Below are 15,222 nucleotides of genomic sequence, written 5' to 3'. Positions count from 1 at the left end.
CTCAGACTGCTTGGATTCAGACTTTCCCTATTTAGACAAATGGCTCCTTACCACACGAACCAGGCATCTTACTATTAAAAGCTAGGGATTATTTCCTCAACTGTCACTTTTGCTGGGAATCACCATCAACATGCACAAATCTCATTTTCAACCAGTTCAAAATGTGGATTTTATAGGGGCTCATTTAGACAGTCAGCTGCCTAGCTCTTTTGCCTCAAAATAGAGTTCTTACATTGAAGACGCACACCAAATATATTCTTTCCATTCCTTCTCCCCCAACAAAACTGATCCTAAAAGCTTTAGGGTCAATGGCTGCTACAACAACTCTCATTCTCACTGCTTCCTTCCACATGAGAATTCTTCAATGGACCCTGGTGATGCAATGGTCCTTTCATCATTATCCAGTGAATCACTCGATACAATGATCTCAAGTTTGCGGAAAATCTCTTCTTTGGTGGATCTACTCCAAAACGATCAAGGTTGTCCATTTTTCCTTCCTCATCCCAGTACCATGTTGACCACGGACCACACATTTGGCGGAGGGGGGCATTACTTGGGACGAGCTGTACATGGCACGTGGACCCCACAAGAGACCAATTTGCAGATCAATGTACTAGAGATGAGAGCGGAGCATCTAGCACTGAAGGCCTTCCAGAGCTTTCTCCCTTTAGGGACTATTGCAATACAAATGGACATGACAGTAGTCTGGTGCATCAACAAACAAGGGGGAACCAAATCCTATCCCCTATGTCGAGAAGCAATGAGAGTATGGTAAAGGGTGATCTCATCCAACCGCTTTCTTGTAGCAAAGAACATGCCAGGGAAATCCAACATTCCAGCGGACAAACCCAGCAGGACCATCCTGATGCCTCATGAGTGGTCTCTCAACCAGTCAGTGGCAAACATGTTCCACTGATGGGGTCAATCCTGCTGCAATCTATTTGCACCCCCCCCCCACAACAAATGCAGCAGGTTCATTGCCCTTATCCCACCTCGGGGATAGTCACCAAGAGATGCTCTGGGTCCATGTTTGGCTAACCGGTCTCCTTTAAGCTTACCTTCCCCTACCTCTCCTCCTCAAGTTTTTTCAGAAAGCACTTTGGTCGAACAGTACAGTACAGTAATCCTCACTGCCTTGTCCTGGCTTCAACAAGTATGGTTCCCCTTCCTTTGGTCTCATTTAGTACATCCTCCTTTGATCTTGGATCCCACTCCTGATCTTCTATCTCACACATCAGGGCAAGTTCACCCGGATACTGCAGGCCTCAAGTTGACTGCATAGTTTCTCCAGTTCCAATGATGATGAGACATTCCAGCCTTTCCTCCCCAGTTCAAAAAATCCTAGTCTCTTCTCATAAACCTTCGACTAGGAAAATTTACAAAAGTAAATGGAAAAGGTTTTCCTTCTGGGCTCATCAGAGACAATTAGATTCCTTTACCGCTCCGTTTACAGCTGTTCTAGATTTCCTTGCCTCAATTTTTCAAGACTGAGCAAATTTTTCCACTACCAAGGTTCAATAAGCAGCCATCTTGAACTATCACATCGAAGAATGCTTCTCCTTTAGCATCATCCAAATTATGTTAGACTTTTCTTAAGGGTACCTTCTTACTTAGACCTCCAATAAAGGACCCTACTCTACCTTGGGACCTCACTATGGTTTTGCAAACTTTATTACTTTCTCCCTTTGAGCCATCAGGTAAAGTAGTTAAGTTTCTTTCTTGTAAAAATGTCTTTCTGGTAGCTATAACTTCTGCAAGACAAGTATCTGAACTCCAAGCACTGTCTTCCAAACCACAATATGTGATATTTCAAAAGGACAGGGTTACTTTACTTTCACTAATAAAAGACTGGGAAGACCAGTTTCCAATACTACACTGGCTAAATGGATAACAGATTGTATTTCCTATGTTTATTCCTTTAAAGGTATTACCTTACTAAGACAACCGAAAGCACATTGAACCAGGTCAATGTCTATATAGGCAGCCTTTTGGGATAGAGCCTCTACCTCTATTGATGACATTTGTGCAGCTTCAACATGGTTTAATACTCATACTTTTACTGTGCATTACAAACTGGACATTATTTCCAAAATTAGAGCTGCCTTTGGCTCTGCGGTGCTCTGGAACATCCTTCCATGAGGGCCACCCAAGGTTACTGTAGCTGGGGACTCTCTCACATTTGAGGAAGGAATGAAAAGGACACTATCAGATGAAGAAGTTATGTATTCACCATAGTGTTCCATCTGTGCTGTCCTTTTTCATTCTTCCTCAACTTCCCTCCCTCCTTCCCCTGTCCATGACTTTGGGAGAGACCTAATGGAAGTGTTGTTAGGAACCATAATTACTGTTTGAGCTCTTGATCTTTCAGCTATCACTTTCCTGTCACAGTGTTGTTTTATATTTAGGGTTATAACATACATTATAGCAGCAAACTTGATCTGAGGGTTTCTAGTGGTCAGGGGTATTATGGGTAAGGAAGGGGCCTGAGATTTGGATCCTGGAATCTTTAGAAAATGGACAAACTGGATCCCAAGATCTGATCCAAACCCATTCATTGAGGAAGAATGACAATGGATAACACAGATGGAACATTATGGTGAGTACATAACTTCTTTTTTGGAGGAACAGGCATATCTCACAGAGAATACCACTGCTGTGGACAGACTCCCCATCCACATACAGCAAAGCTCATCCTCATCCATATTCAAGAGCAACTTGGATCTATGAATGGGAACAAAAAAATTTACCCTATGACTGCACACTACTAATGGGCAGAGAGAGCTCATAAGTACTTTATCCCATGCATGGGTCCCCTCAAATTATCTGTGGTATAATCCCAGTTATTTGCACTAGGGCTAATATGCAGGTATCAACCATGGGCTGGGTAATGCCAATTTAACACCAAATGGGATACGTTAATTCAAGCACCAAATGGAAACCTGGCTATGTTTAAAATGGTCTGCATGGATAGCTAGCCTATTATTTATCTATGAACTTATGAACTGTAAAACAGTGTCTTCCCCTCTCAGTAGCAGCTTGACATCTAGCCTTAATGCAAATGCTTAATTCCTGATAACACAGTAGCTTCTCATGAAGCAACACTAGAGTACTAATGGTCTGAGGACGCCATGCATGCCACAATGAATTCATTGGTCCCAGATCAGGAAACACATGGAAGGACAGGTTCCATCCAAATCCTATCTAGTGGTTCTTCAAAGAAGAGCTGGTAGCCATGAAAGATAAAGCGAGTGCCTTAAGCTACTGATTTTCCAAAAAATGATTAAGGCTGTTGAGCTAACTGCATACAGTATTCTGGATAAAGGAAAAGCAAATATTACTAGAACAGACATCATGACTCCCAAAACAAAAGAGGCAGGCTGTACAGGTATCGTTTTAGGGGATTCGTTTATCACAGGCACATTTTCCTCTTTGGCTGGACATAAGATAAAACCTTCTCTACAAGTCAAAAAAAATTTAATAAAGGTCCCCAAAGGGGCACTTATCTGCCCAGAAAGCTGACGTACAAGGCAACCATTAAAATTGAAAGTCACATTGCAGACTAGATGTCTGAACTCTTCAACATCAAGAAAGTTCTGAATTCTGTTGGCCATAAATTCCTTATTATACCAGCACTCATGTTCTCAAACAAATTTGTGGTGCCAAAGGAAGGAGTCCAAAAGATTGTGGATATTATCTAGATATCTAATCCTTGTCCAGATACATCCTGGATGCCTGAGCCTTGACAGAATATATTCCATATAGCTTTATGCTACTGTAACAGAGATCTAATCATAAACATCCCCGTTCTTCATTCTTAAAATTAAAGAATTAAAAGATAAAATGTTTAACAAAACTGTTACTTGTGACATTCTTGTCTTGAATGTGAGCCTCTGAAAAAACTCAAACGGTCATTGAAGCACTTTACTGATAAAGGTACTCTGGTGAAGATGTTGGAACTGAAGTATTGAGAGTGGTGAAAAGAATGAAAGCAGCCTTAAGAATACTGGCAATATATGAGCAACTTGCTTAGCAAAAAATGTTTCTATGGAATGCTGGCACAAAGCCAGTGCAGGCCTTCATAGGAATGCAGGAGAGCTGATATAAACACTGGACAAGAAAGAAAATATGTAAGGTGGGTAAAATCCAAACAAGAAAGAAAAAATGATTTTTTATCAAAAAGGTTGAATAACCTTTGCTTACTTTCAAAGATGCACTAGCTTTTCATCTTAACAGTGATTAATAATGCCAAAGACTATAATGTTACCTTTATATGGCATCATTGTTACGTCCAGAGACAAAGTAAATTTTTCTTTAACATGCAGATCGTATGTCCATGATATCTCCACTACAAACTTATTTACCTAAAAAGAAAAACAATCTGATAAATTGGGTAAAAAAATCCTATATACATTTAATAAATCAGTTCATTAGCTCATTTCAAAATCAAACCTGATATGCATTGCTAATAATAAATTCACAAGTGAGGAAAATGATTATCACACCCCTCTTAAAAGCCAGTAGGCCATCAGTTTGATAATACAACTTACTAAAACTATGTATGACATGCAATCTTTCAAAAATCTTCCAAGTTGTGCAACATGAGAAATATTACTTTGACTGACATCTACCACAATAGTAGGTCAAGTTTCTCATATTCTTGTTCAACAAGCAATTTAACTTTTAAATACTCCAGCCAGTAGGTTGTGCTTGCCAAGTGTTCATTTCATACTAAGCAGCAGTGTTACTCCATCAGCAATCTCTTTATCAACAGTCTTGAAGATCCACCAACACATTCCTTCTAGTAAATATCCCTGACAGAAAAATCCATGGAAAAGTCCATGGAGGGAAGGAGATCCAAAATCTCAATCTATAAGTGGATGACACTATCATGCCTACTGGCTACAACTCAGATTTCTAATAGATAACCATAAAAATAAGCTAATTTTCTAAAAAAATACAGATATGGGCAGAAAAATAAAACAATTTTGACTGTAATTTTGTTTCAACTGCAGAATCATTTCTCTAATGTGATTATATTATTGTATTATTTTAAACTTGTTCTATCCTAAAAAAAGACACTGTGGGAGGGCAGCCATTCTAACATGATAGTGCACTGTAGGAGGAGGCAGCCTTGGATGAGGAGTACTATATCTTCACAGTAACAGCACTATTTTGCCTTTCTTTTGGTTCACTGGTATGCTGTCAGTGACAGAGGACTAACCCCTTAAAGCAAAATCCAGGATTTTTTTAAAGTAGGAATTCTGACAAATGTCAGCAGATTTTTGTAGTGTGTGTGATTCAGAGAGGAAACATCTACTTTTAAAATAACCAAATAAAACAAAAAACAGATGACTAAGCATTGTAGAACCCAACTAGTGACAACTCTCTCTCTAGAGGAGATACTTTTACAATTAGGGTTAGCTTAGTCAGTAAAGCCAATTTGTTATGCTGTGGGCAATGTTAAGAGTTAATGCTGAAACGGGAGAATTTATCTGTACAAACATGTCCAAATGGTCTCACAGGCATTACCAAATTCACGACAAGAAGTATAAACAGTCTGGCTGACATCCATTGCTTTCATAACACTGCCAAAGAAGTGAACTATGTTAAATAGATATGTGGCACAGGAAAATAACTTTCTTGGGTGGCGTAAACTATTGTACCTTGCTGGCTAGGCTTACGTAGGCCCTTGGGCCGATAGCCTAGTACCTACCTATGAACCTATGACCTGCCAACCTGCCCTTAACAAATCCAATTTAACTAGATTCAAATATTTAGACGTCACCTATGTCATTTTAATGACTTCAGCAATAACACGTTCCATGGCATGCCAGGTAATGCTTGTAAGAAGTCAATTGTAGCTATTGTTGGGGAGATGTTTAACTCTGAGAATTGTCCAAACTTCAGCAACACAGCTTGTGGTAGCATTATGGTTTAGAAGGGTCTAGGTTATATAGTGCTTGATATTTGCAAGCAGACTTCTTCAAATACCGTTCCTGTATTTTCAGTTTTAGGGAGTACTGATGGGACTTGATCTAGGGTGATTACAGGTGGGGATAGTAAGGAGAAACACTTCTGGAAATGGTACATCTGGGTGGCATGATGCTAGAACTAAATTTGTCAGGCATGATATTGGCTATAATTTCTAAGTCAGAGTGGAATATGCAACTGGAGATAAGTTTGGGGCAAGACTGAGTATAACTTCTAAGATTAGTAATACAACTGAAGAAGGCCTTATGGTTATTCTAGTACCGATGGCTACTCTAAGTTTATAACTGGCCTTTTTCACCCTGAAGGCATGTTTGCATATATATTTTTGGGTCTATATTATATTTTCGAAAGTTTCAAACAACGAACACCATATGGTTGACACCATATGAGCGATGTTTGAAATTTCGAAAATATAATAAAAATAAAAATATATACTTACCTAAACGCTGTAGGCAGGGGGGCTGTGCCCCCCACACCCCCGCTACTTAAATATTCCTACTCTGAGATTGCACTGCATTGAAGTAAAGGGAAAATATTCCCTACGGCGATTTCCGTGTTACGTGCGTGACATTTCGACCAGATAGGTTTGCTCAATACACATTAGCCATTTATAATTTTTGATCACGCAACAGGAACCCATATTTTTTATATACTTCTACAGTGAAGAAGGGGGATTTTTTAAATTGCCTTGAAAATTTCATTTCTTCTATTGAATTGATTTATATAGGAGTTATATCATATCACAATTCCTGTGGCTAAAGGGAATAGCATCTTGAATACATTTATTTGTGAAAGAATCAAGTATACAGAAAAAAAGCAGCACCATGAATCAGCTTGTTTGGCTGTTTATGCCAATTGTAGATGTCCAGGACATGAGTAAGTAACCATAAATGTTGTTGAGTCTTTCGGCTTTTCCCGGTTAGGGGTCGCCACAGCAGAACTCCGGTCTGCTAATGATTGGCAGTAGATTTTTACGTGCCGAGTTGCCGGCCCTGACGCACAACCTTCAATGAAGGTACGCCCATTCATGCACATCTCCACACAGAAGACGCTCCAGCTGAGAATCGAACAGGACAAAATCTTACTGTGAGGCGACATATAAGCTTTAAAATAATTCCAAAATACAGGAAGAGTGTTATGGGTGGAGACACTTGTATTAAGGTTGAAGGTTACAAATTTATGATCAAATTTACCAAGGGAGCTGGTCACCTGTGGGATGGTACAAGAGGAAGAAGAAGGGTAATTGGCAAGGACAAGATCAAGGATGTTTACATACCTGTGGGGAGCAAGGACAATCAAAGCAGCAGTAAGGAGTTAGCATTTACAAAATCATGGAAACTCTGGGCACATTTACTGGTGGATATATAGGTTAGTCATTTGATTCGGGGGGGGGGGGGGGGAGTCACACTACTATAATAAGGATATTCTGTTGTAATGGGTAGCTTTTTAAGTGGACTTGGGCTTAGATCCACAATCTGCTCTGCAGGGAACACAGAAATGAGCCTCTACATGGAAATGATATGGTAAAGGGTTTTGTTAGATGTAGCTGGACCTCTACAAGTTCTAAAATTGTACGGTTTAAGAGCTGACATTCAACAACAGAGTTCCTTATAAATGGATATGCCCTTCCAATTCCCACTGCTCCTGAATTAATGGTAAGTGCAGTAACCTGGTAAGGAGGGAATGTCATCATTACTCTGAAATCAAATCTTGGTAACTACACAACTATGGATATCTTGGAAAGAAGTGAGCCTGAAGCTCAGAAATGTTATTTAAACTCTTAACATTAAGCAAAGTAAAGCAAAGCAACCAAGGCACTGCTTGAATTGGAATTTGATGAATGGGTATTGTCATGAACTGTTCAATTCATGGTTATGCTTATGAATTAAACATTGCCTAAAATTATACTAAGGGAAAACTGGAACTTGCATACCATAAATGCAGATATGCACTGGCAGTTTAATATCCTTTACTTGCTGGAATAAACCAGGCTGATACTTAACATAGCTCATAAAACTTTTTCAGGACATCACAGCACCTTCTCTTTAATTACAATGTAGACAGCGTGAGAACTCAACTCTCCATCTCTGAAGCCCAGAAGGACACAGCAACAGAACAGAAGAATGGGGAAAGCAAACAAAAAGAAAAACAATAGCTTCCTCAAAAGCAAAAGGCCAGGAGAATGGTGAAGAATATGGAACTGCCAATCCAGATCTAGTGTTACAATAAATACATCACTTTGTATCAGACAATAGTACGTTGATATCCTACATCTGTAGCAGACTTCCGAGCTAAATGCTTCGGGGTAGAACTACAAAGGAGAGAAACCTGAAAATATAACCTAATAAAGTGCAGACGATGCCCACTTAGTGACTCAGTCTGCAAGATCCATGAATTCATAGGCATATATTGCTGCAATAAAAAGGAATATTAGCTCAGACTTTGGAAGGTTCTGTGGGAGACTGAAGCTGCACATCACTTACTACTAAGTGGTTTAGAGAAAAAGTAGACGAAGATTAAATAATTCCAAAAGGAACATGAAAGTTGTAAGGAAGTTGTGATTAACTACAGGCAAAGGTACTGAGAGAGAGAGAGAGAGAGAGAGAGAGAGAGAGAGAGACACACACCATTAAGAATTAAATACCACGGCTACAGTACCTGAACTGGTTGAACATGCTATAACAACTGCCAGGATGGTAAAACTAGACCACGGGGTTGGAAAAAAAAAGGTTTTCAAAGGGCAAGAATTTCAAAGGACTCAGAAGAAGAAATGTCACCTGGATCAACTAGGAATGCTTTGAAGATGTATGTAGTACAAACGCATCAACCACAGTCAAGTACTGCATCAAAAAGACTGACAAGTACTTGTTGGCAAGACCATACAAGGAAGCAGTGAATAAGTATATTAGATGAGGATATACACCAAAACCAGGTACTACCCTCGAGTCGGTCAGAAGAGAGAAGCTTGATCAAAAGGGAAAAGGAGTAACCTTCCAAGAAACCACTTATTTCAGACTTTCCATAAGAAAGCAGCATGCTGGAAAAATAGATGGGGTGACTTGAGAAACACTGTACTCTGGGTTAAAGAGGAGGCAGGATGTAAGAAAACAAAAAGCTGGCAAAAATGCCAGATTACAGAAGGAATCTCAAACACACAGTCCTGCTGGTGATGTCTGAAGCATGTGCCAGTGCATGCGCATATCAAGACTAGACTAGGCATTGAAAGGGTTGGAAGACCTCCCTGAAAAGACCAAATATCAAGACAGACTAGAGTAAAGTGGCCACAATCCAATTTCAAGACTAACGGATTTCACAAAAGGAGGAGACCAGACCACAATGACATGACTGGGGTGAGTTCTTTCCAGTAAATCAAAGAGCTGAGCAGCTCATGGAACAGGAAACTTTGAGATTACTGAATGACTGTCCGGAAGGCATGATGCAGCGAATAGGGATGTTATTGTGCAACCCACCTTTATGGAACTGCCCTGAGGGAAGACAGGAGGAGCATTCCCCTACAGACATAAATACACGTCTACACAAAGGATCAAGGGGTATCCACAAGGAAGTAGCTAGATAAAGAAGGCAAGTCAGATGAAGACCATGGCAGACACAGAATGACTTCAGTATAGAAGGGCAGAAGATCTGGTCTCCCATCTAAAGTAAATATAGCACCCCAAAGCATGAAAGGAAATAAACGGAGCAAGTGACTCTGACACAACTATTAGATAAGGGGTGGGTTTCTCTTCAGGCTGTGAAATCCTGCTACTATTTACTTTGTTACAAGAATCAAACTTTTTTTAATGGGAATTCTGACACATACATAGAACTAAATATTACAATACTTTAAGCAGCACCATATGCACATATGAATAGAGTAGAACAGCTCCTTAGTTTGAGAACAATGTTTAGGAACAGTCCCTAAGCAAAGTCTCATTAGACACTTTTGAATAATAAAATGTAAAACCAATGTCTAGATTTGCAAAGCTGGTCTGCTCAGTGATTCTTGGGCCCCACACAAATGTTTGACCTACTTAGAACTGAACCTTCTACGCCTGAGACACAGGAAGCACGTCCTGTGCCCACGATCAGAAGAGACAACGGTGTATTGGGCATAAGTGGTGAACAAGTGGATTCGCTAAGGCCACCCTGCATCACACCCCTAAACAAGGTCCTAGTATGGTCAATAGCCTCTGAACAGTCTTAATATTCCTTCATCAAATTGGCGGCAGGGTCTTAAAGGGGGTAAAATCAAATCTCTAATGAGTCTGGAAAAAAATGCAAATAAAATTGCATACAGGATCACTCACCTCGGCTGAGCCTAAAACTGGTCAATACTGATCAGTACACTACCCCAATAAACATACATATAAATTAAAACATACTAGTATCTACCTTTGACACTGCTAGTTATAGTGTCTAGGAGCATTTTTAACAGAAAGAAAAACAGTTTCTTGTTCCACTAGTAAAATGTTCCACCACTGGAGCAGGTAATCATGTGATAAAGGTTCAGAAAGAATCCACAACGAACTCTAAACAAAATAACTTACTGTGGTAAGTTACAATGGTAGATTAGGTACTCTGGATGATGTCCTTTATCATTACTATGCCGCAGAAGAGAGGAGAAAAAAGATGATGGCAAGTAAAAGAGGTGCCGCATCCCAGTAAACAGACAACCCTAAAATGACTGGAAAGAAAAGCAATAAAAATTTAGGTGTCAGGATATAAGGGGCACCAGTACTAGGACACACAAAACATAAATCTCTATCCCTTATCTAGTATCCTCAAGGCAGAGCTATCTGAAGGTCCTAGAATCTCTGCCATATATTACTAAATGATACAAGGAGGAGTAGGAGTCATGATGGAATTGAAAGGAAAGAAACCCAGGCTTAAGACCAAAAACCTCTCCAAAAACATTATCCAAGTATCAGCAGAGCAGCTAGAGATCAAGAGCTGTCAAACCAGGGTTCCAAAAACAACTTAAAACAAGGAAGAAGGAGAGGGAACCAAAACTGTATGTGGCAAGAGGCCCAGTTATGAGTAACCTCTGACAGAACAGGACATCTGCCTTGAAAAGGATATCTGTGATGAGAAAAGAATCACTGCAGTACCTCAAACTGAATGGCCAGATGGAACAACAGGTAGGAGGAAGGGGAAAGCCCAGTAAGCCTTGAATAAAGTACACTTGTGTACAAACTTGCCATAACAGCACGTCTTACTGATGACTGTTGCAGTATTCATCACAGATGGGGTTTTAGCCACTGACATCTGGCCGGGGTACCAAAGCTTTAACTTCCTGAGGACATATGTCCGATGTATAACCTCAAATCGTGTGCATCAAAGTATAAGGACAGGTGTGCACACGAGATCCTCAGACTATCTCCACATCAGCAGCCTGAAGACAACTGAAAGAGGAAACTGGTCATCTAGGATGGATGTAGCTTGAAGTAGTAGCAAACTCCCCCAAGAAAGTATGTATGCGTGTGTGTGATTCAAAAGCAAGAGAATACAGGGGAAGAATGGAAGGAAGTAATACTGCAACAGTGATCAAAAGGACATCTACTGTTATGGTAAGTTCTTAAGTTTGTACACAACTAGACTATGTCCTAACTGAAATCACTGCTGCAGTATTCATCGTAGATGGGTGACTCCCAGAGCTTGAGAGAGAAAAGAAAGTGATATGGTTGGCTAGAATGAACAGCAACAACAGTCCAGGAGCCCGGAGAGCACTGACCTGGCAAAAGCCATCCTAGACCTGGAAAAGGCAACAATCTTGTAGTGTTTGAGAGGGAATGCACAGAGGACCAAGCAGCCACCTCCAAGATGGACTTGGCATCAACTCCTTTGTGGAGAGCACTAGAAGATGCAACCACCTGAAAGGAATGTGCTTTAGGGCAGGAGGGCGGGGATCTATAAAGTTGTATCTATCAGAAACAGACAACCTTCAATATCCAGGGTGCAGTGGTTTTGCTTTGACACTAGTTGGTCCAGCATGGTATCCATGAAAGAAACAAATAGTTGGTCAGTTTTTCTGACTTAGTTTTATCTAAAATGAACCTCAGCTGCCTGTGAATACTTAAGGAATGTCAATGCATAAGGAATGTAAGATTCATACCCCTTCCTACTTTGAGGATTGGGAAAGAAAGCAGATGGGTGAATGGCTTGATTGACGGATAGCTCATTCACAACCTGAGGCATGAAAGAAGGGCTGCTTCTAAGTGTTACTCTGTCCTTGTGGAAAATAAGGAAGGAAGGAGTGGCCATGAGTGGCTGGAGCTCAGGCATCCTGTGAGCTGAGGTTAGAGCCTGTAGTAGGACAGTATTCTATTTGCATAATTTTAAGACAGAAGATGCGGCAGGCTCAAAAGGGGGTAGAGTGAGTTTTTACAGAACAACATTAAGATCCCGTTATGGGGTAATTGGTTTCCTTGGATGCTTAAGGTGCAGGACTCCTTCCAAGAACAGCTTTACATCTGTCCTGGACATGAGAGGAGGGTCTAGAGGTAAACATGCATTGATGGCTGACAAATGTGCTTTGGTAGATGAGTAAGCCAACCCAGAATACAGAAGCTCACAGAGATACGGGGACCTCAGATAAGGGTGGCGCTAGTCTGTGCTTGTGGCACTAAATGTAGAATCTTTTCCACATGGCTGTGTATGAGTTCCTGGTATGGGGTTTTCTGGATCCTCTAAAACCTGCACCACCTCCTCTGAAAAATAAGTGTCTTTTATGAATCAGAATCCAATCACCTACAGAGTCAGATTAACAGAAGCTAGGTTGGGATACAGAAGATGACCCTTCCGGTGGGTGATTAGATCTTGTTGTACTGGAATATTCCAGTGGTTTCCCTTTGATAGGTGTAACATGATGGGAAAACAATGTTGTTTTGGTCAGAAAGGGGCCAGGAACAGCAGTTTTGGAATGTCTTGTTGAATTTTTAGGAAGACCCTTAGAATAAGTTGCAGTAGAGGGTAGGCATATAAGAACCTCCCTATCTACTGGAAGGAGAAGTGTCTGTCTTCCAAGCCAGAGAAGCTGGGATCCTAGTGTAGAACACAGAGGGAGCTGGTGATGCTCTGGAGATACAAAGATGTATATCTGTGGAGTGCTCCAGTGGAGTATGACTGCTTTGAAGACCTGTCTATTCAGGGTTCATTCATGGGGGTCTATGAGGTCCCTGCTTAAACAGTTCAACAACACATTCTCTATTGATGGAATGTAAACTGCTATGAATGTCATGTTCAATGGAGTGGCCATTTGCCAAACTTTCTGAGACAACCTGTGCAGGGGTTAAGACCTTGTGCCTTCTTGTTTATGTACCACATCAATATGGTGTTGTTCATGTAAACAGTGATACAGCCAGGTTTCCAAAGGTGTGAGAAGGTCTGCAGAGGCTGCAGTGGGGCTTCACTTCCTTCAAGCTGATGTGTTCCTTCTGGAGAGAGGGTGGCCATTTCCACTGTACTTTATAGGAACCCGTAGATGCCCTACAAGTCCTATCTGAGGCAGTGGTGTTCTGAATTTGGTTGTTAGGAGCTGTGGTGAATGGAAGGCCTGGGATGAGAGGCACCCATCTCTACCACCTGAGAAACTCCTCCTTGATGCAAGCCAACAATGGGATCAAGGTGCTCAAGGGGTGTAAGAGTTAAGCCCACATTGATTTTGGGTACCACTGAACTTTTCTCGTATGCAGCCTGGCCACTGGGATCATTAGGATGAATGTAGCCATGAACCCCAGAGTTCCAAGGATCTCCCTGGCAGTGAGTCACTGAAGTGAGGATTTGGAAAAAAAAAACTTACTAGGCTTTGGACTTTTTCTTGATTGTGTTTAGCCTGCAACCTACAAAGACTAAGTCCTGAGTGGGAGTGAGATGAAATTTCTTGAAAATGATGGTGAATTCTAGACTGGTTAAGAGTCATACTGTGAAATGTAGGTGCTAGAGGAAAGTGTCTGCAGACAGGGACTGAGTCAACACGTTATCCAGGTAAAGGGAATTTGAATTCCCTGAGTGCAACAGAAGGCTACCACGGGTGCTAGACACTTTGTAAAAACTCTTGGAACAGTGGAAAGACCACAGCTATAGGAGAACCTGAAGAATTTCCTGCAACATAGACAACTGAGGATGTGAGGACAGGCATCTTTGATGTCTATGGACAGCAGAAATGCTGGGGGAAGAATAAAGGGCAGGAGGATGTGTAGAGAAAGCATTCTGAAGGTAGGTACTTTCAGAAGGGTGTTGAGCAGTGTGAGTTCAGGATGGGCCTCCATTGCCCTTACTTCCTTGGAACAAGGATTCTGGAATAAAAACCTCTTCCTATGAAGGATGAAGGCACTTCTTCTATGATGCCTTATACTTGCACGTCCTAAATAACAGGACCAGTTGATGAAAGTTGATTTGGCAGAGGATTGGGAATCCTTTTTAGAGAGGGGATGCTTTCCCAAGACACACAGCTTTCTTTGATAATGATCAGAACCCATTTTTCTGGGGTTATCACCTCCAAGAACTGAAGTAAAAGGGAGACTCTGATAGGGGGTGGAGGGATAGGGTGGGGGAGAGGCGGACAGTTACACAGTTTTCCTCCCAAAGGGAGGCCACCCTGAAGGGGAGTCCCTCTGCGGTTTGTCAGAAATCTTTTCCTCAGAGGTTTTCTGTTTGTGAGAGGGGTGAAACCAAAAGTTTGGTTTGAAGTCTTTGGGGATGGGCCGACGTGTTGCCATGCACTTTGTCCGATCACTGAGCATTTGCTGTTTACAGTATGCTGTCTAAGGTTCTGACATGATCCTATGCATAGACTGTAGCACAGAAAGCAGGTATTTAGTCATTTCTGTTTGGTAATTATTAGCTCTGAATGCTAAAGTGAAAGAGGCGTAAACTTTCTTACCCCACATATCCATGACCCTGCTGTCCTTATCTGAGGGGAGCGCATTAGCAATAGGAAGTAGCTTGAATGGCATATATGAGTAGACAGAGACTGCAGCAGGGTTAGCCATGTTTTTTTTTTTTTTTATTATAGATATTTAAGTTCATCAGGAACCTTATAAAATCTGTCAGGTGTTTTAGGAGCCGGTGGCTTAGAGTCAGGTAAGGAAGAATGAATGTCATCAAGATTAGCTGAGGGAACAGAAGAAGGAGGTGGAGAATCTCTAGAGGGCTGTAGTATCTCTTTGGTATCTCAGAGATTTGCAATGAATGCCACTTAAAGTGTCTCATCATGATATGAATAGTTTCTCC

The 15,222-nt window shown here is 41.1% G+C and overlaps 1 protein-coding gene across 1 annotated transcript in view; it reads right to left on the bottom strand.

Moving 5' to 3' along the window:
* SORL1 (sortilin related receptor 1) overlaps positions 1 to 15,222 on the bottom strand; it is a 5,131,225-nt gene that overhangs the window by 607,050 nt on the left and 4,508,953 nt on the right. Inside the window, exon 40 of the mRNA XM_044081038.1 lies at positions 4,265 to 4,361. Within this exon, the coding sequence (XP_043936973.1) occupies positions 4,265 to 4,361 (97 nt within the window). The remainder of the gene's footprint in view (positions 1 to 4,264; positions 4,362 to 15,222) is intronic.

The sequence above is a fragment of the Protopterus annectens genome, chromosome 8.part0, assembly GCF_019279795.1.
Source record: "Protopterus annectens isolate FY-2018-M chromosome 8.part0, PAN1.0, whole genome shotgun sequence".
Classification (NCBI taxonomy): Eukaryota; Metazoa; Chordata; order Ceratodontiformes; family Protopteridae; genus Protopterus; species Protopterus annectens.
This window is presented reverse-complemented; position numbering and strand designations above follow the sequence as displayed.